The sequence below is a fragment of the Oncorhynchus gorbuscha genome, linkage group LG17, assembly GCF_021184085.1.
Source record: "Oncorhynchus gorbuscha isolate QuinsamMale2020 ecotype Even-year linkage group LG17, OgorEven_v1.0, whole genome shotgun sequence".
Lineage (NCBI taxonomy): Eukaryota > Metazoa > Chordata > Actinopteri > Salmoniformes > Salmonidae > Oncorhynchus > Oncorhynchus gorbuscha.
Window position 1 is genome coordinate 46,250,707 of NC_060189.1, and position 23,738 is coordinate 46,274,444.

The 23,738-nt window shown below is 43.9% G+C and overlaps 1 protein-coding gene across 2 annotated transcripts in view; it reads left to right on the top strand.

The window, feature by feature from the left end:
- The window catches only part of LOC124001259 (transmembrane protein 131-like), a 68,991-nt gene that overhangs the window by 33,788 nt on the left and 11,465 nt on the right, over positions 1–23,738 (top strand). The window contains exons 4-7 of one of the 2 annotated variants that reach the window (XM_046307912.1): positions 4,492–4,563; positions 9,342–9,465; positions 10,281–10,397; positions 11,156–11,261. In XM_046307912.1, the coding sequence (XP_046163868.1) occupies positions 4,492–4,563; positions 9,342–9,465; positions 10,281–10,397; positions 11,156–11,261 (419 nt within the window). The remainder of the gene's footprint in view (positions 1–4,491; positions 4,564–9,341; positions 9,466–10,280; positions 10,398–11,155; positions 11,262–23,738) is intronic. The other variant, XM_046307913.1, reaches the window with a different exon arrangement.

Consider the following 23,738-nt stretch of genomic DNA (forward strand, 5'->3'; position numbering starts at 1 on the left):
ATAAGACAGTTTACATAATGAATATACTGTACACACGCACCAATTTAATTCCAATAAATGATACTAATTCATCTATAGACCGATAAGAATGACCAGTCAAATGTATTTCCATAGACTGATATTTCCATTCATTAATTGGCTATAAAGCATTATTTCGTAATGGATTTTTTTATTCTTCTCCTGGACAATTGGCCAGCGGCAGTTTTATTTATTGGCCTTTCAACAAAAATGTACAGACAAAAGCCCGCTATTGGCTAATAGTAATTATCTACCTCAGATCAGCCATCTTGTTTGTGTTTATAAATCAGTGGTGTTTGTGTGTGAACTGATTAGGCCCGTGTATTTCTTAGGCTTGTCCTTCCAAATCCTTTTAGACAATGTCCGACATCCACTGCAAACAGCCTCGCTTTTTCCAAGCCCTTCATGTACTTAATGCCCTGTGACTACAGCATGCACTTTCTCCCCTTCACCTCTCCCTCCTCCCTTCCTTTCCCGTTGTCCTTTTATACCTCTACACAGCACACCGCATTGCAGGCCAGCGATGCAGATCCCTAGGATGCTATAAGCGGCGGCAGCAGTTGGCTGGCGGTGACTGGTATGAGAAGCTGTTAATAATGTGAATAACCACCCCTAGCCTGAATATATTCATGGCCTATTTTATTCTCTCCGTTAATGACTGGGGGAAGCTGCCAGTGTACAATGCCTCTCAACTCGTAACCACCCGCAAAGAGTCTGTTTGAACTAAATTCAGAACCTGTGCAGGTGGGATAGCGTGCTTCAGGGATGGTATATGTTCAGTCTCCTTTTTTTTCTTGGAAAATGGTGTGTGCGTTAGCGTGTGTCAGACCATTGAAGAATAAGGCATTTTAACATGCACGTCTTTTTGAACATGAGTCTGGAGTAGGACAAGGGTTTTATGGCAGAAGATGCATATTATAATAATTTGAATGTTTATCATGATAATGATATGAAGTGCGATAGATTGGATTCTATTGGACACGTTGAGTTTATATAGCTTCCACTCGAATCCATTATATCTCATTAGGAACCTATACTGTTGGCTTCCATCATTAGCAGGGTTGGGGTCAGTACCATTTCAATTCCAGTCAATTCAGAAAGTAAACAAAATACCTATTCCAAATATGACACATGACATCACACGATATATCGCTCATCCCTACAGGAAGTTGGGCCCAGTGTAGCCTGTTACTCAGTGAGGGACAGTGTAGGACACCAGAACTGAAAGGACAGCAAGCAGTGTTTCGGGTCTGCTTTATGATATGAGTCACCTCAACAGGCACCACCCAAAAAGACATACAAACATTCTGCGGTCCATAACATTCGTTACATCTGTACACACTGTACAATCCAGTAAGTCCCCAGTAGTAGTCAACTCTCTCTCCCACACCTCCCTGAGTATGTGAGGCGGGATCCCAGCTGTTGAAAGCTTGACAGGAAACTGACAATCTGGAACTGATGGAGAGACCTCGCCAGCTTCCAGCTTACCCTCGCCATCCAACATGGCTTCCTCAATGTGTTGATTTGATTCTTATCACCCAGGGAGGGGTGTGTGTGTAGGGTAGTCTTTCAGCCCATGTGTTGCGTTTTGAGTTTCCATGTGTGTTCTGTTGATGTATACTTGGGTCTGTTTTTATTGGATGATGATTGGAGTTGATGTTGATGACACACTTCAAACCCAGAGCTCCCTTTTCTGACTTCAGCATACTTGAGCATGCCAACTTCATGTATCATTGTGAACCCCTCAATCTACACCTATATTGTTAAAGCTAGTTAGGGTTCCATCTCTGTCTCTGCTGTCAACTCACTGAACAGCTGTGTCGGCCCTCTGTCAACGGGGCCAGATCAGGTTCTCCTCCTCACACACTACAGCTGCCGGCTCCCTGCTGTGCAGCCCTCCTTCATAGTGCTCATTAGGATGGGACGTGACACACACACACACGGCCACCACAAACAACACACTGGTCGCAGCAGGCTGGCAGAAATGACCTCATACTAGCCGTCATATAGTGTGTCATTGAGAGAGAAAGCACATGTTCACTTGTTGATTTTTGGTGAGAGTGGATGTGAGAGAGTAAGGGATAGGGTGTGTGTGCATGTGTACTAAACGAGTTCCCATTACAATATGTTGTAGGCTGTGTGTGGGTTTCTTTTTTAAAATGCTACCTCTATCTCATATCAGCTTCTTTTTCACCATAACCACTCATCTCTATTTGTGCAACAAATCAGTTTTTAGAGCGCAAATCTGACCGTCTGACGCAGGTGACAAGACAATGTAACCCACTCACAGTCTCGGGTAGATGGAGTAGGGTGAATGTGCCCTAAACTCTGATCTTGGGTCAGTTAAGCATTTTCCCCACAAATGGTTAAGGATAGGATTAGGGGATGGAAAGCTGATCCTAGATCTGGTGGATGGTGCCATGGTCTCAGACAGACTACCCTAACTGATGTACATGGAATTGTCAATGTTCCAGCCCACTCACTTATAGCCCAGGGCCCAGTGTTTCTCAATACTGGTCCTGGTGACCCAACTGGGTGCGCAATGCACAGTTTTGGTTTTGCCCTGGCAATAGCACACCACACTAACCTACCTGATCCCACTTATCAACTCATCATCAAGCCATGTGATTAGTGGAATCAGGTGTGTGCACCCATTTGGTTTCCCAGTAGGGCTGGGAATTGCCAGGGACCTGTATTGCGATGCTCGTGTTTCTCATGATTCTATATGTATTGCAAGTTGATATTTAGATTGTATTGTGATTCGATGTTCCAAACAATATTGATCACTGCTTCAGAGAAACGAGAGCACGTAAGAAAACAAGTTTTGATCAGATAAAATTGCTGAAAACAAATGAGCTCCCTATTTAACCTTTTCACACGTACCAAAAAAGGGTTTGATCATTCTACAGCATATGCTTAAACCAGTGTGATTAGAATGTTTATTTAGAACGCAACAGTCAGCATTTTTTTCACAGAAACATTTTGCACACAGTCCTTACAAAGTTATGTCCTGAATGTGACCAGTTTATTTTTGGATGCAATGTTCAGACACGCACAGAAATAGCACAGTATACACAATCATCCAAACCGGAAAATGTAGGCTACATTAGTCCTAGCGTTTACTAAGAAAAGATTGACATAACACAAGCGGTCATATTTGGAGAACTTTTGGCTGACAGAAACCACAATATGAATTAGCTAATAGCAATTACTATTTATAGTTCATCACATCACAGGTTTAGCTCAAAGTTGATTGAAATAATTGAGTAAAACACTTAAAAAAATCAAAAGTAATCCGGCGATGGGTAGTTTGTGCGCGCCGCCATTTTTGTTTTTTTCACGTCAACCAAAGATAATAAAAGGAGACTATGACTTTGGTCCGTTTGTTGTATGCATGTTCAAGGGGAGGGGGGTCAATGATCATTCACTTCTGGAAGTGTATTCGAAGATTAGTGAACGATTCCTTCACCTCATTATAACATCTTTGCTCTGACAGATGTTTACGTGACACCCAGAATGATTAGGGGAATAGGAACAGCTGGGGGCAGGAACGGAACGATAGAGAGAAGAGAGAGAGAGAGGGAGAGAGAAAAAAGGGAACGAACCTAAAAAGACCAGCAGGGGGAAAACGAACAGAAGGGAAAGCAAAATGACAAGACAATATAAGACAAAACATGACAGAAATGGACTACTTCTGTGTGAATTAATGAGGAGGCAGAATACACTTAAATTCAAACTGTTAGAAAATCATTGGAAATTGACAAGTTGAAACATAGCCTATAGATAATTAGCAGGTAGCGCGTGTTAACTGTCCTGTTGCATAACAATCACATTAAAGATATTTGGAACAAGCTATGAAGGAAAAATAATATTGCGACATCAATACGATATCGTCAAATATGATATATGTAACAATCGATTTACGTTTGATAAATAAGATGCATAACGAATATACTATACACCCGCCAATTTTACAACATTGAAGTCTCCTTGACAACATTGGATTCAGAACTCTGATAGTTTAGAGTTTCAGATATGAAACTGAAGTAGATGTGTGTGATGTCTAACGTCCGAGAGCTATTCTTATTGAGCTCAGAATTAGAAACTACCACTTTCTGTTGTAACGGTGTCACTGGCGATTGGCTTCGTTGTTTTTGCCGCGTGCACCGACGCTCACCTGTAGTGCAATGCAGGGGCATGTTCATTACGGCATCGGGAAACTTTCTAAAACGTTATGCACTTTTTTCTTCGTTGCAAATCAATTTTTTTAATGAGTAGCACGCTCAAGTGTCTCACAGAGGAGTCTAAATTTCGCCACCACTCTGGCTGCATTTTTAGGCAGGAGAGTCAACATTTGCCAAGTCGCCCAAGCGCTCACTTGTTTCAAATTATAAGGTCCCATTGGAACTCATTGAGGTGATAGGCGTACGTGTATATAAATGTGTTCTTCTCTTTTTGTCTTTCTTTCGCCAGCTCCTCGTTCTACGTGCCGGAGAATGGAAGGCCGCTGCGCTTCCAGCCGCCATCGCTGGAGTTTGGGACACAGTGAGTTTTTCTCTCACTTCCTGGTTTCGAAGAAAAGGATTCATAAACATAAGCCAATGTAAAGACATTGATAAATCCCGTGTTTGGAGCTGCTATAACCAACCACCTCGTTTTCGAGTACACATGGGTGCAAAAGACACCGACTCCAAATCACAATCCGACAGTTATAAGAGTAATGTGGAAAAAGCATTTGGAAAAGCATCGTATGACAAAATCAACAAAATATCTGTAATCTTTACCTAACATTGTCTGGATTATGTCACCGGAAGCCCCCAAGAAGAAGCAAAGCCATGGAAAGTTATGATAAAAAGCCATACAAGTGTAAAAGCTCTCTGTATAAAGCGGAGAGGGGCCTTTTAAATGCAGAGGAAGCCAAAGGAACAGACAGGCGACGACCATGAGCAGCTCTCTTCCCATCAGCCGAGACTGAATAAGAGAGAGGGTCAGACCCAAGGGGAAAGGTTTAGAACTCTGCTGTTTGGCTCCTTGCTCCCACCAGATTAGCCAGACTCTTTGTTGTGTTTGGACAGCCGTCCCCACTGCTACTATTTGCAGCTGAAAAAATGTTTCCTATGACATATATCTATTCATTCTTTTGAGCCACATTCAACAGACCCCCCCAAGGTCTACGTTTATTTCCCATTTCATTTTCTTTATCTATTGGTCCAAGTGTCCAAGATATCTTATTTGTTAATTAGTTATGTTGCTACATCTGAGAAATACCCCATTCCCAAACTTTGGGTGTAGATTATAATGAACGAACTAGGAAACACTAGGTCCGACCTAGGATGTATCCTCATCCATACCTTATTGCTACAGACAACGGTTGCTATATGACTGAATTGTTTAAACATTAAAATCCCACGCCCTTGTTTTGCCACAGTGGCATCAAGCAAAGCAGGCATAACATAACACAAGCACACCAGCGCAAGGTGTTAAACACAACCTCATCCCTGCCCACTAGCCTTGCTAGCCTCTCGCTAACTAGGCTAACCCAACGACCCAGTCATTTCAGCACTGACAATATACAGTGTTGATTTGCAACATTAGCACACCCTCCTCTCTCTGTTTGCCTGGCAGTGCAGAGGGACCCAGGCATGCCCAAAGAGACCCTTATTGACTTTTGTCCCAAATGTCACCCTCTTTCCTATATAGTGCACTACTTTGACCAGAGCCCAATGGCATCCTATTCCCTATATAATGCACTACTTTTACCAGAGCCATATGGACACACTATTCACGATGTGTAGTGCACTACTTTCGCAGTATTTACTGTCATCCCGTTGTTTAAACACACAACAAACCCCCTGTCCCCACTACAATGCAGGTCCCCAGTCATGTGTTATGAGTGGATAGGACAGGCAGTAGCTCCGCACAAAGTGGATGGAATTCTTGTCATTGCCATCAGCATTGATTTGAGGAAACATAGATTATATAAAATGTATGTAATTATAAAATAGGCTAAAACACATCTACAGTTGAAGTCAGAAGTTTACAACTTGGCCAAATACATTTCAACTCAGTTTTTCCACAATTCCTGACATTTAATCCTAGTAAAAATCCCAGGTCAGTCAAGATCACCACTTTATTTTAGAATGTGAAATGTCAGAATAATAGTAGAGAGAATGATTTATTTCAGCTTTTATTTCTTTCATCACATTCCCAGTGGGTCAGAAGTTTACATGTACTTAACTAGTATTTTGTAGCATTGCCTTTAGATTGTTTAACTTGGGTCAAACGTTTCGGGTAGCCTTCCACAAGCTTCCTACAATAATTTGGGTGAATTTTGGCCCATTCCTCCTGACAGAGCTGGTGTAGGCCTCGTTGCTCGCACATGCTTTTTCAGTTCTGCCCACAAATTTTCTAGAGGATTGAGGTCAGGGCTTTGTGATGGCCACTCCACTACCTTGACTTTGTTGTCCTTAAGCCATTTTGCCACAACTTTGGAAGTATGCTTGGGGTCATTGTCCATTTGGAAGACCCATTTGCGACCAAGCTTTAACTTCCTGACTGATGTCTTGAGATGTTGCTTCAATATATCCACATCATTTTCCATCCACATAATTTCCCTCCTCATAATGCCATCTATTTTTTGAAGTGCACCAGTCCCTCCTGCAGCAAAGCACCCCCACAACATGATGCTGCGATCCCCGTGCTTCACGGTTGGGATGGTGTGCAATTCTCCCCCTTTTTCCTCCAAACATAACAATGGTAATTTTGGCCAAAAAGTAATATGTTTGTTTCATCAGACCAGAGGACATTTCTCCAAAAAGTACGATCTTTGTCCCAATGTGCACTTGCAAACCGTAGTCTGGCTTTTTTATGGCGGTTTTGGAGCAGTGGCTTCTTCCTTGTTGAGAGGACTTTCAGGTTATGTCGATATAGGACTCGTTTTACTGTGAATATAGATACTTGTGTACCTGTTTCCTCCAGCATCTTCACAAGGTCCTTTGCTGTGGTTCTGGGTTTAATTTGCACTTTTCGCACCAAAGTACGTTCATCTCTAGGAGACAGAACGCGTCTCCTTCCTGAGCGGTATGACGGCTGCGTGGTCCCATGGTGTTTATAGTGGCATACTATTGTTTGTACAGATGAACGTGGTACCTTCAGGCGTTTGGAAATGGCTCCAAAGGATGAACCAGACTTGCGGAGGTCTTGGCTGATTTCTTTTGATTTTCCTATGATGTCAAGCAAATAGGCACTGAGTTTGAAGGTAGGCCTTGAAATACATCCACAGGTACACCTCCAATTGACTCAAATTATGTCAATTAGCCTATCAGAAGCTTCTAAAGCCATGACATAATCTTCTGGAATTTTCCAAGCTGTTTAAAGGCATAGTCAACTTAGTGTATGTAAACTTCTGACCCACTGGACTTGTGATACAGTGATTTATAAGTGAAATAATCTGTCTGTAAACAATTGTTGGAAAGATTACATGTATCGTGCACAAAGTAGATGTCCTAACCAACTTGCCAAAACTATAGTTTGTTTACAAGAAATTAGTGGAGTGGTTGAAAAATCAGTTTTTAATGACTCCAACCTGAGTGTATGTAAACTTCCGACTTCAACTGTATCTGTTTAACTTAATAACGTTAGGAAATTGAGTTTGACCTATCCAATGACTTCACATTGTACAGTAGCTCTAAAGGTTACTATCACGTACATGTATGTTTTGCTTGTGGTTATGATGACACTAGAATGAGGAAAGCTTGCACCTGCAGCTATTTACTTTTTTATCTGCAAACCTAGCCTTTAAGAGTGACATTTACAGAACTGTGGTGACACTGTGGTGACTATGTTGCTAGTCCCCCTTTTTATTACAAACACATCAAAATATTAAAAGGCTAAACAGAGAGCGCTAAGCGTAGCTCCAAAGGTCACCATAGAACTTTTAATACCAGCTTGCGCTCAGTTTGTTTTTTTGGTTGATTTGAACTCCTTTGATGTCGGCCCCAGAGAAGTGTCAGATGAGCAAAGGTGCCTTCCTCGTTTCCAGGAAGTGTTAACTTGTCATCAGCTAAATGTTGTTGTAGGGTGAAGTTGCCCCCAGACACAGATCTTGAGTCAATTTTGAATTTCTTCCACAAATGGTTAAGGTTAGAATTGGAGGAGGGGAAGCTGATCCTACCTAGAGGAAACATTACTATTAAGGGACAGTTCTACCTCATGCGTTGATGCTATGTCAATGTTGACACAACCGGAAACACTTTGCATTGAGTCGCACAGTTATGCCCTGAAATTACTCTGTAACTACAGTGGTAACTAGAATGTAATCATGGTAAAACTGCAAATGGTGTAGCAATGTCTAAATTGTACTTAAACAAAAGTTAGTTTTATAGTAGTTTACAAATGTCGATGTCTGAATGCTAGAAAGTATTTTACACTGATTAAACAGTATGATCATTAAACAGGTGCACCTTGTGCTTGGGACAATAAAATATACAAAAAAATGTGCAGCTTTGTCACACAACACAATGCCACAGATGTCTCAAGTTTTGAGGGAAGCGTGCAATTGGCATGCCGACTGCAGGAATGTCCGCCAGAGCTTTTGCCAGATAATTGAATGTTAATTTCTCTACCATAAGCTGCCTCCAATGTCGTTTTAGAGAATTTGGCAGTACGTCCAACCGTACTCACAACCGTAAACCACATGTGTGGGCGAGCGGCTAGCTGATGTCGACGTTGGTGACGGGGAGGTTATGGTATGGGCCGGCATAAGCTACAGACAATGAACACAATTTGCATTTTATCGATAGCAATTTAAATGCACAGAGATGCCATGACGAGGTCCATTGTCGTGCCATTCATCCACCGCCATCCCCTCATGTTTCAGCATGATAACGCACGGCTCCATGTCGCAAGAATCTGTACACAATTCTTGGAAGCTAAAATTGTCCCAGTTTTTCCATGGCCGGCATACTCACCAGACATATCAACCATTGAGCATGTTTGGAATGCTCTGGTTCAACGTCTACGAGGCTCTGGATCGATGTGTTCTAGTTCCCGCCAACATCCAATAACTTCACAGAAGAGGATTGGGACAACATTGCACAGGCCACCATCAACAGCCTGATCAGCTCTATGCAAGGGAGATGTCTCACTGCATGAGGCAAATGGTGGTCACACCAGATACTGACTGGTTTTCTGATCCATGCCCCTTCAAATTGTTGCATGTTGCTTTTATATTTTTGTTCAGTATAGCTTGATGTTTACAATGCCTGGATAGAACAATGAGTGGTGCTTGTTATGTCCATCTCTCTCCATCTCTATCTCTCTAGGCCACTGGGGCTGCCAAGAGCTGAAACCATATACATACACAACCCCAGCCAGGAACTCCCAGTGACATTGCTGTCAATGTTTACATCCAGCAGACATTTTCACATGCCTTCGTTCCACAGAAGGGTGAGTGTGTGTGTGTGTGCCCTTCCTTCACTCAGACACCCTCTCCCTCTCTCACTCAACCACACCCACGTTCATCCAACTTCTCCCTACAATCTCTATTTTGCTTCCCTCTCCTCTTTCTCTCTGTTTGTTTCTCTCCCTCGCGCTCTCTCTCTCTCTCCTTTCTCACTCACACTGTTTTTCTCTGCTCTCTCTTCTCTCTACTCCCCCCTCTTTCTCATGTCAGTCCCTTGGGCCACCAGTACAGCTATTTAAACTCTCAAACTGCCATTGAAACCCACAGAATTTCCCTGCTCTGCTTAGAAAGTATACCAAGCACAACAGCATTGCATCACACTCTGACGACAGTGCATGTTACAACATTGCATATCACACTTTCTCCTATCGATTTCACGTTGAAATTAGCTCACGATTCATTCACACAAGGCCTCATTCTCAGCATGATTCTTCAATATGCTGAGCTCTGCGCTCCCAAGTGGGGCAGCGGTCTAAGGCACTGCATCTCAGTGCAAGAGGTGTCACTACAGTCCCTGGTTCGAATCCAGGCTGTATCACATCCGGCTGTGATTGGCAGTCCCATAGGGCGGCGCACAATATGCCCAGCGTCGTCCGGGTTTGGCCGGGGTAGGCCGTCATTGTAGATAAGAATTTGTTCATAACTGACTTAAGAACAAATATATATAAAGTGTTGGAAGTTGTGTGCTCACCAGCATACCACTGAGAGTGAAGTCATGTATGAAGTCATGCTAGTATGGACATTGTAACATAGTCGTTGCCTTCGGTGAACCCTGACCCCGTGTCCTGTCTGCTTTCAGGTAATCCCACCCCGAGGGAAGGCCTCATTTAAACTCGTCTTCCTTCCGACAGTGGAGGGATTCATAGAAAACTCATTATTTATAAACACATCGGCCCATGGGGTGCTCTCTTACCAGGTCAGTAGTCATACGAGCATATGATACTAACACTACCCGTTCTGTTTCACAAACGGCTCCCTATTTAGTGCACTACTTTTCACCAGTGCACACATGACTCTGGTCAAAAGTAGTGCACAATAGACTAGGGTTCTATTTGGGACATATGCCCTGACCCACAACCAGTTTTTTTTTTTATACGGTCTAAAAAAGAACATTGTGTGCCCGGTGGAAGTTAGTTTTGCAACAGTTTTGCAACACAGGAAGTAACTGCTATGATGTGATATTTGGCACCCTTGACCACTGACCTTTTAAATACGCATCAAAGCAGATGGGTGTTAAGAGTGACATAAGCACTATTAATAGTTAATTAAGCATTAGTTCATGGTTCTTGGTAGGGAGATAAGGGTGCCTATGCCTAAATATATAGTGTTTATCAGTGAAAAGGGACAATTTACCCAATCATTAAATTACTTATGTTTCCATTAAATAAGCTATGGGTATTGTGATATTAAGATGATCCACTCTCTAGGGTTGTATACTTCATGGCCTCTATTAGCATAAGCAATATTAGCATGCTACCTTGGATTCATTCACACTCTTTGTTTTGTGATTTAATATTCTGTGGTCTAATCAGTCCCTTTAAAATGGCCAAGTAAACAAAACTCCACTGTTGAATTGCTCTCTCTTCTGACACATTAAATATCTCTCAAGGTAAAATAAGTAATTTTAGTCATTTATATGAACGGTCCCTTTAATAGTGATGTCCTTTCATTCAGGTTTTGGGGTTGGGTGTCCACCAGGGCTCTTTAAAGGGGGTCTATAGGAAGGACAGCGTCCTCATATTCCCCCCACATCCAGAGCATCAAGCTGAGCCAAACTCAGGTACGTCCATTCCATTCAACTTGATACACTTGATTTATTTCCCAACAGGCAATTGTTCCTGGACAAGAAAGTCAACATACAACATGTGGCAACAGGATAGATATGTTTACCTCAACATGTACCATAATGCCACACACATATCAATCAAATGTATTTACAAAGCCCTTTTTTACATCAGCCGATGTCACCAAGTGCTCTACAGAAACCCAGTCTAAAACTCCAAACAGCAAGCAATGCAGATGTAGAAGCACGGTTGCTAGGAAAAACTCCCTAGAAAGACAGGAACCTAGGAAGAAACCTAGAGAGGAACCAGGCTCTGAGGGGTGGCCAGTCCTCTTCTGGCTGTGCCAGGTGGAGATTATAACAGTACATGGCCAAGATTTTCAAACGTTCATAGATGACCATCAGGGTCAAATAACAATACTTACAGTGGTTGTAGAGGGTGCAACAGGTCAGCACCTCAGGAGTAAATGTCAGTTGGCTTTTCATAGCCGATCATTCAGAGTTAGAGACAGCAGATGCGGTAGCACTTCCGGTGAACAGGTTAGGGTTCCATAGCCGCAGGCAGAAGAGTTGAAACTGGAGCAGCAGCATGACCAAGTGGACTGGGGACAGCAAGGAGTCATCAGGTCAGGTAGTTCTGAGGCATGGTCCTAGGGCTTAGGTCCATCGAGAGAAGAGAGAAAAGAGAGAGAGAGAGAACAATTAAATTCGCACAGGACACCGGATAAGACAGGAGAAATACTCCAGATATAACAGACTAACCCTAGCCCTCCGACACATAAACTATTGCAGCATAATTACTGGAGGCTGAGACAGGAGGGGTTGGGAGACACTGTGGCCCTGTCCAACCAGGCAGGATATAACCCCACCCACATTGCCAAAGCACAGCCCTCACACCACTAGAGAGATATCGTCAAAGATATGGCGGAGTATAGCCTACGGCGGAGTATAGCCTACGAAGATAATCCCCACGGCACGTACCCAAGGGGGGCGCCAAATCAGTGAAGACCAAATCAGTGAATCAACCCACTCAAGTGACGCACCCCTGCTAGGGACGGCATGGAAGAGCACCAGTAAGCCAGTGACTCAGCTCCCGTAATAGGGTTAGAGGCAGAGAATCCCAGTGGAGAGAGGGGAACCGGCCAGACAGAGACAGCAAGTGCAGTTCGTTGCTGCAGTGCCTTTCCGTTCACCTTCACACCCCTGGGCCAGACTACACTCAATCATAGGACCTACTGAAGAGATGAGTCTTCAATAAAGACTCAAAGGTCGAGACCGAGTCTGCGTCTCTCACATGGATAGGCAGACCATTCCATGAAAATGGAGAATAGGAGAAAGCCCTGCCTCCATCTGTTTGCTTAGAAATTCTAGGGATAGTAAGGAGGCCTGCGTCTTGTGACCGTAGCGTACGTGTAGGTATGTATGGCACAACCAAATCGGATAAATAGGTAGGAGCAAGCCCATGTAAAGCTTTGTAGGTTAGCAGTAAAACCTTGAAATCAGCCCTAGCCTTAACAGGAAGCCAGTGTAGATAGGCTAGCACTGGAGTAATATGATATGGTTCTATTCAAGATTCGAGCAGGCGTGTTTAGCACAAAGTGAAGTTTATTTAGTGCTTTATCCGGGTAGCTAGAAAGTAGAGCATTGCAGTCGTCTAATCTAGAAGTGACAAAAGCATGGAGGAATTTTTCTGCATCATTTTTGGACAAAGTTTCAGATTTTTGCAATGTTAAAAAGATATCCTTGAAACAGTCTTGATATGTTCGTCAAAAGAGAGATCAGGGTCCAGAGTAACGCCAATGTCCTTCACAGTTTTATTTGAGACGACTGTACAACCATCAATATTAATTGTTTGATCCAACAGAAGATATTTTGTTTCTTGGGACCTAGAACAAGCATCTTTGTTTTGTCCGAGTATAAAAGTACAACATTTGCCGCCATCCACTTCCAAATGTCTGAAACACAGACTTCCAGGGAGGGCAATTTTGGGCCTTCACCATGTTTCAAAGAAATGTACAGCTGTGTATCATCCGCATAGCAGTGAAAGTTACATTATGTTTCTGAATGACATCACCAAGAGGTAAAATATATTGTGAAAACAATAGTGGTCTTAAAACAGAACCTTGAGGAACACAGAAATTTACAGTTGATTTCTCAGAGGACAAACCATCCACAGAGACAAACTGATATATTTCCGACAGATAAGATCTTAACCAGGCCAGAGCTTGTCCGTGTAGGCCAATTTGGGTTTCCAATCTCTCCAAAATGATGTGGTGATCGATGGTATCAAAAGTAGCAATAAGGTCTAGGAGCACGAGGTCAGATGCAGAGCCTTGGTCTGACGCCATTAAAAGGTCATTTACCACCTTCATGAGTGCAGTCTCAGTGCTATGATGGGGTCATAAATCAGACTGAACAGTTTCGTATACATTGTTTGTCTTCAGTAAGGCAGTGAGTTGCTTTTAACAAAAATGTTTTGACAGGAATGGGAGATTCGATATAGGCCAATTTAGTTTTTTTATTTTTCCTGGGTCAAGGTTTGGCTTTTTCAAGATAGGCTTTGGTACACATCTGGTGGATAGGGAGCCATTTATTATGTTCAACATAGGAGGGCCAAGCACAGGAAGCAGCTCTTTCAGTAGTTTAGTTGGAATAGGGTCCAGTATGCAGCCATAAGGTTTCATCAGTGTGTCGAGAGATATAGGATTAAAGAATGATAGTGTCTCCCTTAATCCTAGGTCCTGGCAGTGTTGTGCAGACTCAGGACAACTGAGCTTTGGAGAAATACGCAGATTTAAAGAGGAGTCTGTAATTTGCTTTCTAATGATCATGCACTTTTCGTCAAAGAAGTTCATGAATTTATCACTGCTGAAGTGAAAGGGTGTCCCACCTAGCCAACATCCAGTGAGATTGCAGAGCGCCAAATTCAGAAATACTGTTATGCAGGTGAATGAGGACCCAAAAGCGACTTGGCGAAAACAGAGTCTTTAATCCAGTTTAAGGAAATAGCAATACTCCTAGACAAATCGGAGCGGTAAATAAAGCATAAGAAACAATTTCACTCGTAATCACGAGAACTGACTGGAGACTCGATAATGAACTGCAGGTTGCCTCGGGAAGGCACTTGACCGTAGCAGACTCAGACACCTGCTCACCACGCAGCATCTGAGGGAAACACGACACGACAGGGCGATACAAAGACACAGCACGGTGAACAGTATACAAGGATCCGACAGGACAGAAACGGAAAACAAGGGGAGAAATAGGGACTCTAATCAGGGGAAAAGATAGGGAACAGGTGTGGGAAGACTAAATGATTGATTAGGGGAATAGGAACAGCTGGGAGCAGGAACGGAACGATAGAGAGAAGAGAGAGAGGAAGGGAGAGAGAAAAAGGGGAACGAACCTAAAAAGACCAGCAGGGGAAAACGAACAGAAGGAAAAGCAAAATGACAAGACAATATAAGACAAAACATGACAGTACCCCCCCACTCACCGAGCGCCTCCTGGCGCACTCGAGGAGGAATCCTGGCGGCAACGGAGGAAATCATCAATCAGTGAACGGTCCAGCACGTCCCGAGACGGGACCCAACTCCTCTCCTCAGGACCGTAACCCTCCCAATCCACTAAGTATTGGTGACCCCGTCCCCGAGAACGCATGTCCATGATCCTACGTACCTTGTAAATAGGTGCGCTCTCGACAAGGACGGGAGGGGGAGGGAAGACGAACGGGGGTGCGAAGAAAGGGCTTGACACAGGAGACATGGAAGACAGGATGGACGCGACGAAGATGTCGCGGAAGAAGCAGTCGCACAGCGACAGGATTGACGACCTGGGAGACACGGAACGGACCAATGAACCATGGAGTCAGCTTACGAGAAGCTGTCGTAAGAGGAAGGTTGCGAGTGGAAAGCCACACTCTCTGGCCGCAACAATACCTTGGACTCTTAATCCTACGTTTATTGGCGGCTCTCACAGTCTGTGCCCTGTAACGGCAAAGTGCAGACCTCACCCTCCTCCAGGTGCGCTCACAACGTTGGACAAACGCTTGAGCGGAGGGAACGCTGGACTCGGCAAGCTGGGATGAGAACAGAGGAGGCTGGTAACCCAGACTACTCTGAAACGGAGATAACCCGGTAGCAGACGAAGGAAGCGAGTTGTGAGCGTATTCTGCCCAGGGAGCTGTTCTGCCCAAGACGCAGGGTTTCTGAAAGAAAGGCTGCGTAGTATGCGACCAATCGTCTGATTGGCCCTCTCTGCTTGACCGTTAGACTGGGGATGAAACCCGGAAGAGAGACTGACGGACGCACCAATCAAACGACAGAACTCCCTCCAAAACTGTGACGTGAATTGCGGACCTCTGTCTGAAACGGCGTCTAACGGGAGGCCATGAATTCTGAACACATTCTCGATGATGATTTGTGCCGTCTCCTTAGCGGAAGGAAGTTTAGCGAGAGGAATGAAATGTGCCGCCTTAGAGAACCTATCGACAACCGTAAGAATCACAGTCTTCCCGCAGACAAAGGCAGACCGGTAATGAAGTCTAGGGCGATGTGAGACCATGGTCGAGAAGGAATGGGGAGCGGTCTGAGACGACCGGCAGGAGGAGAGTTACCTGACTTAGTCTGCGCGCAGTCCGAACAAGCAGCCACGAAACGGCGCGTGTCACGCTCCTGAGTCGGCCACCAAAAGCGCTGGCGAACAGAAGCAAGAGTGCCTCGAACACCGGGATGACCAGCTAACTTGGCAGAGTGAGCCCACTGAAGAACAGCCAGACGAGTGGAAACAGGAACGAAAAGAAGGTTACTAGGACAAGCGCGCGGCGCCGCAGTGTGCGTGAGTGCTTGCTTAACCTGTCTTTCAATTCCCCAGACTGTCAACCCGACAACACGCCCATAAGGAAGAATCCCCTCGGGATCAGTATAAGCCACAGAAGAACTAAAAAGACGGGATAAGGCATTAGGCTTGGTGTTCTTGCTACCCGGACGGTAAGAAATCACAAACTCGAAACGAGCGAAAAATAACGCCCAACGAGCTTAACGAGCATTAAGTCGTTTGGCAGAACGTATGTACTCAAGGTTCTTATGGTCTGTCCAAACGACAAAAGGAACGGTCGCCCCCTCCAACCACTGTCGCCATTCGCCTAGGGCTAAGCGGATGGCGAGCAGTTCGCGGTTACCCACATCATAGTTGCGTTCAGATGGCGACAGGCGATGAGAAAATAAGCGCAAGGATGAACCTTATCGTCAGACTGGAAGCGCTGGGATAGAATGGCTCCCACGCCTACCTCTGAAGCGTCAACCTCGACAATGAATTGTCTAGTGACGTCAGGAGTAACGAGGATAGGAGCGGACGTAAAACGTTCTTTTAGAAGATCAAAAGCTCCTGGGCGGAACCGGACCACTTAAAACACGTCTTGACAGAAGTAAGAGCTGTGAGAGGGGCAGCAACTTGACCGAAATTACGAATGAAACGCCGATAGAAATTAGCGAAACCTAGAAAGCGCTGCAACTCGACACGTGACCTTGGAACGGGCCACTCACTGACAGCTTGGACCTTAGCGGAATCCATCTGAATGCCTTCAGCGGAAATAACGGAACCGAGAAAAGTAACGGAGGAGACATGAAAAGAGCACTTCTCAGCCTTCACGTAGAGACAATTCTCTAAAAGGCGCTGGAGAACACGTCGAACGTGCTGAACATGAATCTCGAGTGACGGTGAAAAAATCAGGATATCGTCAAGGTAGACAAAAACAAAGATGTTCAGCATGTCTCTCAGAACATCATTAACTAATGCCTGAAAAACAGCTGACGCATTGGCGAGACCAAACGGCAGAACCCGGTACTCAAAATGCCCTAACGGAGTGTTAAACGCCGTTTTCCACTCGTCCCCCTCTCTGATGCGCACGAGATGGTAAGCGTTACGAAGGTCCAACTTAGTAAAGCACCTGGCTCCCTGCAGAATCTCGAAGGCTGATGACATATGGGGAAGCGGATAACGATTCTTAACCGTTATGTCATTCAGCCTCGATATCCACGCAGGGGCGCAGAGTACCGTCCTTTTTCTTAACAAAAAAAAACCCCGCCCCGGCCGGAGAGGAAGAAGGCACTATGGTACCGGCGTCAAGAGACACAGACAAATAATCCTCGAGAGCCTTACGTTCGGGAGCCGACAGAGAGTATAGTCTACCCCGAGGAGGAGTGGTCCCCGGAAGGAGATCAATACTACAATCATACGACCGGTGAGGAGGAAGGGAGTTGGCTCGGGACCGACTGAAGACCGTGCGCAGATCATGATATTCCTCCGGCACTCCTGTCAAATCGCCAGGTTCCTCCTGAGAAGTGGGGACAGAAGAAATGGGAGGGATGGCAGACATTAAACACTTCACATGACAAGAAACGTTCCAGGATAGGATAGAATTACTAGACCAATTAATAGAAGGATTATGACATACTAGCCAGGGATGACCCAAAACAACAGGTGTAAAAGGTGAACGAAAAATCAAAAAAGAAATAGTCTCACTGTGGTTACCAGATACTGTGAGGGTTAAAGGTAGTGTCTCATATCTGATACTGGGGAGATGACTACCATCTAAGGCGAACATGGGCGTAGGCTTGTCTAACTGTCTGAAAGGAATGTCATGTTTCCGAGCCCATGCTTCGTCCATGAAACAACCCTCAGCCCCAGAGTCTATCAAGGCACTGCATGTAGCACCCGAACCGGTCCAGCGTAGATGGACCGACATAGTAGTACAGGATCTAGATGGAGAGACCTGAGTAGTAGCGCTCACCAGTAGCCCTCCGCTTACTGATGAGCTCTGGCTTTTACTGGACATGAATTGACAAAATGTCCATCAAATCCGCAATAGAGGCACAGGCGGTTGGTGATCCTCCGTTCCCTCTCCTTAGTCGAGATGTGAATACCTCCCAGCTGCATGGGCTCAGTCTCTGAGCCAGAGGAGGGAGATGGTTGCGATGCGGAGCAGGAAAACACCGTTGACGCGAGCTCTCTTCCACGAGCTTGGTGACGAAGATCTACCCGTCGTTCTATGCGGATGGCGAGAGCAATCAAAGAGTCCACACTGGAAGGAACCTCCCGGGAGAGAATCTCATCTTTGACCACTGCGTGGAGTCCCTCCAGAAAACGAGCGAGCAGCGCCCGGCTCGTTCCAGTCACTAGAGGCAGCAAGAGTGCGAAACTCTATAGAGTAATCCGTTATGGATCGATCACCTTGGCATAGGGAAGCCAGGGCCCTAGAAGCCTCCCTACCAAAAACTGAACGGTCAAAAACCTGAATCATCTCCTCTTTAAAGTTCTGGTAATTGTTTGAACAATCAGCCCTTGCCTCCCAGATAGCTGTGCCCCACTCTCGAGCCCGGCCAGTCAGGAGTGAAATGACGTAAGCAACCCGAGCTCTCTCTCTAGAGTATGTGTTGGGTTGAGAGAGAACACAATATCACACTGGGTGAGAAAGGAGCGGCACTCCTTGGGCTGCCCGGAGTAGCAAGGTGGGTTATTAACCCTAGGTTCCGGAGGCTCGGCAGACCAGGAAGTAACAGGTGGCACGAGACGAAGACTCTGGAACTGTCCAGAGAGGTCGGAAACCTGAGCGGCCAGGTTCTCCATGGCATGACGAGCAGCAGACAATTCCTGCTCGTGTCTGCCGAGCATGGCTCCTTGGATCTCGACGGCAGTGTTACGAGCGTCTGTAGTCGCTGGGTCCATTCTTTGGTCGGATCCTTCTGTTATGCAGGTGAATGAGGACCCAAAAGCGACTTGGCGAAAACAGTCTTTAATCCAGTTTAAGGAAATAGCAATACTCCTAGACAAATCGGAGCGGTAAATAAAGCATAAGAAACAATTTCACTCGTAATCACGAGAACTGACTGGAGACTCGATAATGAACTGCAGGTTGCCTCGGGAAGGCACTTGACCGTAGCAGACTCAGACACCTGCTCACCACGCAGCATCTGAGGGAAACACGACACGACAGGGCGATACAAAGACACAGCACGGTGAACAGTATACAAGGATCCGACAGGACAGAAACGGAAAACAAGGGGAGAAATAGGGACTCTAATCAGGGGAAAAGATAGGGAACAGGTGTGGGAAGACTAAATGATTGATTAGGGGAATAGGAACAGCTGGGAGCAGGAACGGAACGATAGAGAGAAGAGAGAGAGGAAGGGAGAGAGAAAAAGGGGAACGAACCTAAAAAGACCAGCAGGGGGAAAACGAACAGAAGGAAAAGCAAAATGACAAGACAATATAAGACAAAACATGACAAATACTCATTATAAAAAATTCAGAAAAGATACAACTATTAAACATAGGTTTAAAGATGAACTTCTTGTGAATCCAACCACGGTGTCAGATTAAAAAAATTATTTACGGCGAAAGCATACCTTACAATTATTTGAGAACATAGCCCAGCAGACAAATCATTACAAACAGTAACCAGCCAAGTAGAAGAGTTACACAAGTCAGAAATAGACATAAAATTAATCCCTTACCTTTGATGATCTTCATATGTTTGCACTCAGAAGACATTAGTTTATTCAATAAATGTTCCTTTTGTTCGATAGTCTCTCTTTATATCCGAAAACCTCCGTTTTGTTCGCGTTTTTTCAGTAATCCACAGGCTCAAACGCAGTCACAACAGGCAGAAAAAAATCCAAATTGTATCCGTAAAGTTCATAGAAACATGTCAAACGATGTTTATATCCACCCTCAGGTTGTTTTTAGCCTAAATGATCTATAATATTTCAACCGGACAATAACGTTGTCAATATAAAAGGTTAACAAGAAAGGCACTCTCTCTGGTTGTGCGCATGAAAAAGCTCTGTGACACGGCTGGGTCCATTCATTCAGATTGCTCTTACCTCCTCATTTTTCAGAATACAAGCGTGAAACAATTTCTAAAGACTGTTGACATCTAGTGGAAGGCATAGGAACTGCAATTTGAGTCCTAAGTCAATGGATACTGTAAATGGCATTGAATAGAAAACTACAACAACAACAAAATAATCCCACTTCCTGAATGGTTTTTCTCAGGTTTTCACCTGCCAAATAAGTTCTGTTATACTCACAGACATTATGTTAACAGTTTTGGAAACTTTAGAGTATTTTCTATCCAAATCTAATTATCTGCATTTCCTATCTTCTGGGCCCGAGTAGAAGGCCGTTTAATTTGGGCATGCATTTTCATCCAAAATTCCAAATGCTGCCCCCTACCCTAGAGAAGTTAAATAATGCAAAAACAAAGTGTTGGAGAAGAAAGTAAAAGTGCAATATGTGCCATGTAAGAAAGCTAACATTTAAGTTCTTTGCTCAGAACATGAGAACATATGAAATCTGGTGGTTCCTTTTAACATGAGTCTTCAATATTCCCAGGTAAGATGTTTTAGGTTGTAGTTATTATAGGAATTCTAGGACTATTTCTCTCTATACGATTTGTATTTCATATACCTTTGACTATTGGCTGTTCTTATAGGCACTTTAGTATTGCCAATGTAACAGTATAGCTTTCGTCCCTCTCCTCGCTCCTACCTGGGCTCGAACCAGGAACACATCGACAACAGCCACCCTCGAAACAGCGTTACCCATTGCTCCACAAAAGCTGCGGCCCTTGCAGAGCAAGGGGAACAACACCTCCAAGTCTGAGAGCGAGTGACGTTTGAAACAATATTAGCGCGCACCCCGCTAACTAGCTAGCCATTTCACATCGGTTACACCAGCCTAATCTCGGGAGTTGATAGGCTTGAAGTCATAATCAGCGCAATGCTTGAAGCATTGCGAAGAGCTGCTGGCAAAATGCATGAAAGTGCTGTTTGAATGAATGCTTACGAGCCTGCTGCTGCCTACCACCTCAGTTAGACTGCTCCATCAAATATCAAATCATAGACTTAATTATAACATAATAACACACAGAAATACGAGCCTTAGGTCATTAATATGGTCGAATACGGAAACTATCATCTCGAAAACAAAACGTTTATTCTTTCAGTGAAATACGGAACTGTTCCGTATTTTATCTAACGGGTGGCATCTGTAAGTCTAAATCCTTCCTGTTACATTGCATGATCTTCAATGTTATGTCATAATTGCATAAAATTCTGGCAAATTAGTTCGCAACGAGCCAGGCGTCCCAAACTGTTGCATATACCCTGACTCTGCGTGCAATGAACGCAAAAGAAGTGACACAATTTCAACTGGTTAATATTGCCTGCTAACCTGTATTTCTTTTAGGTAAATATGCAGGTTTAAAAATATATACTTCTGTGTATTGATTTTAAGAGAGGCATTGATGTTTATGGCTAGGTACAGTCGTGCAACGATTGTGCTTTTTTCGCAAATGTGCTTTTGTTTAATCATCCCCCGTTTGGCGAAGTTGGCTGTCTTTGTTAGGAATAAATAGTCTTCACACAGTTCGCAACGATCCAGGCGGCCCAAACTGCTGCATATACCCTGACTCTGTTGCGTTAGAAGTGACACATTTTCCCTAGTTAAAAGAAATTCATGTTAGCAGGTTTAAATATGCAGGTTTAAAAATATATACTTGTGTATTGATTTTAAGAAAGGCATTGATGTTTATGGTTAGGTACACGTTGGAGCAACGACAGTCCTTTCTCGCAAATGCTCACCGCATCGATTATATGCAACGCAGGACAAGCTAGATAAACTAGTAATATCATCAACCATGTGTAGTTAACTAGTGATTATGATTGATTGATTTTTTTATAAGATAAGTTTAATGCTAGCTAATAACTTACCTTGGCTTCTTTCTGCATTCGCGTAACAGGGAGGCTCCTCGTGGAGTGCAATGTAAAGCAGGTGGTTAGAGCGTTGGACTAGTTAACCGTAAGGTTGCAAGATTGAATCCCTGAGCTGACAAGGTAAAAATCTGTCGTTCTGCCCCTGAACAAGGCAGTTAACCCACTGTTCCAAGGCCATAATTAAAAATAAGAATGTGTTCTTAACTGACTTGTCTAATTAAATAAAGTTGTAAAAAATAATAATAATACTAATAATAAATCGGCCAAATCGGAGTCCAAAAATACAGATTTCCGATTGTTATGAAAACTTGAAATCGGCCCCAATTAATCGGCCATTCCGATTAATCGGTCGACCTCTAGTTGCGACTGCATCTAGGGTATTACGCAAGGTTAAATTTAGTTCCTCAGTTAGGTGGTTAAACAACTGTTGTACTCTGACGTCTTTGGGTAGGTAGAGGGAGTCTATAAGGGCATCTAGGAATCTTTGACTATAACTATAACTGCCTTGAAAGTGAGAGATCTAACATTAACGTGGCTTGCGAAAGTACTCACCCCCTTGGCATTTTTCCTTTTTGTTGCCTTACAAACTGGAGTTAAAATAGATTATTTTGGGGGGTTGGTTGTATCATTTGATTTACACAACATGCCTACCACTTTGAAGATGCAAAATATTTTTTATTGTGAAACAAACAAGAAATAACACAAAAAAACAGAACTTGAACATGCATAACTATTCACCCCCCAAGTCAATACTTTGTAAAGCCACCTTTTGCAGTAATTACAGCTTGGGGAATGTCTCTATAAGTGTTGCACATCTAGCCACTGGAATTTTTGTCCATTCTTCAAGGCAAAACTGCTCCAGCTCCTTCAAGTTGGATGGGTTCCGCTGGTGTACAGCCATCTTTAAGTCATACCACAGATTCTCAATTGGATTGAGGTTTGACTAGGCCATTCCAAGACATTTAAATGTTTCCCCTTAACTTCTTGGTGACAGGGGGGCAGTATTGAGTAGCTTGGATGAATAAGGTGTCCAGAGTAAACTGCCTGCTACTCAGTCCCATATGCTAATATATGCATATTATTAGTAGTATTGTAGTATCGTAAAACTGTTTGAATGATGTCTGTGAGTATAACAGAACTCATATGGTAGGCGTAAACCTGAGAAAAATCCAACCAGTAAGTGGGAAATCTGAGGTTTGTAGTTTTTACAACTCTTTGCCATTCCAATATACAGTATAAATGGGGTCATATTACACTTCCTAAGGCTTCCACTAGATGTCAACAGTCCTTAGAACTTTGTTTGAGGCTTCTACTATGAAGGGGGGCTGAATGAGAGGGGATTGAGCCAGGTGTCTGGCAGAGTGCCACAGGCTCGTGACGCGCGGTCACGAGGGAGTTAGCTCTCGTTCCATTGCTTTTCTACAGACATAGAAATTCTCCTTTTGGAACATTATTGAAGATTTATGATAAAAACATCCTAAAGATTGATTCTATACTTAGTTTGATATGTTCCTACGACCTGTGATATTACTTTTTGAACTTTTCGTCCGAAGTTCGACTGGACCTGCACGCGCGTTTGGATTTGTTTACCAAACGCCCTAACAAAAGAAGCTATTTGGACATAAATGATGAACTTTATCGAACAAATCAAAAATTTATTGTGGAACTTGGATTCCTGTGAGTACATTCTGATGAAGAT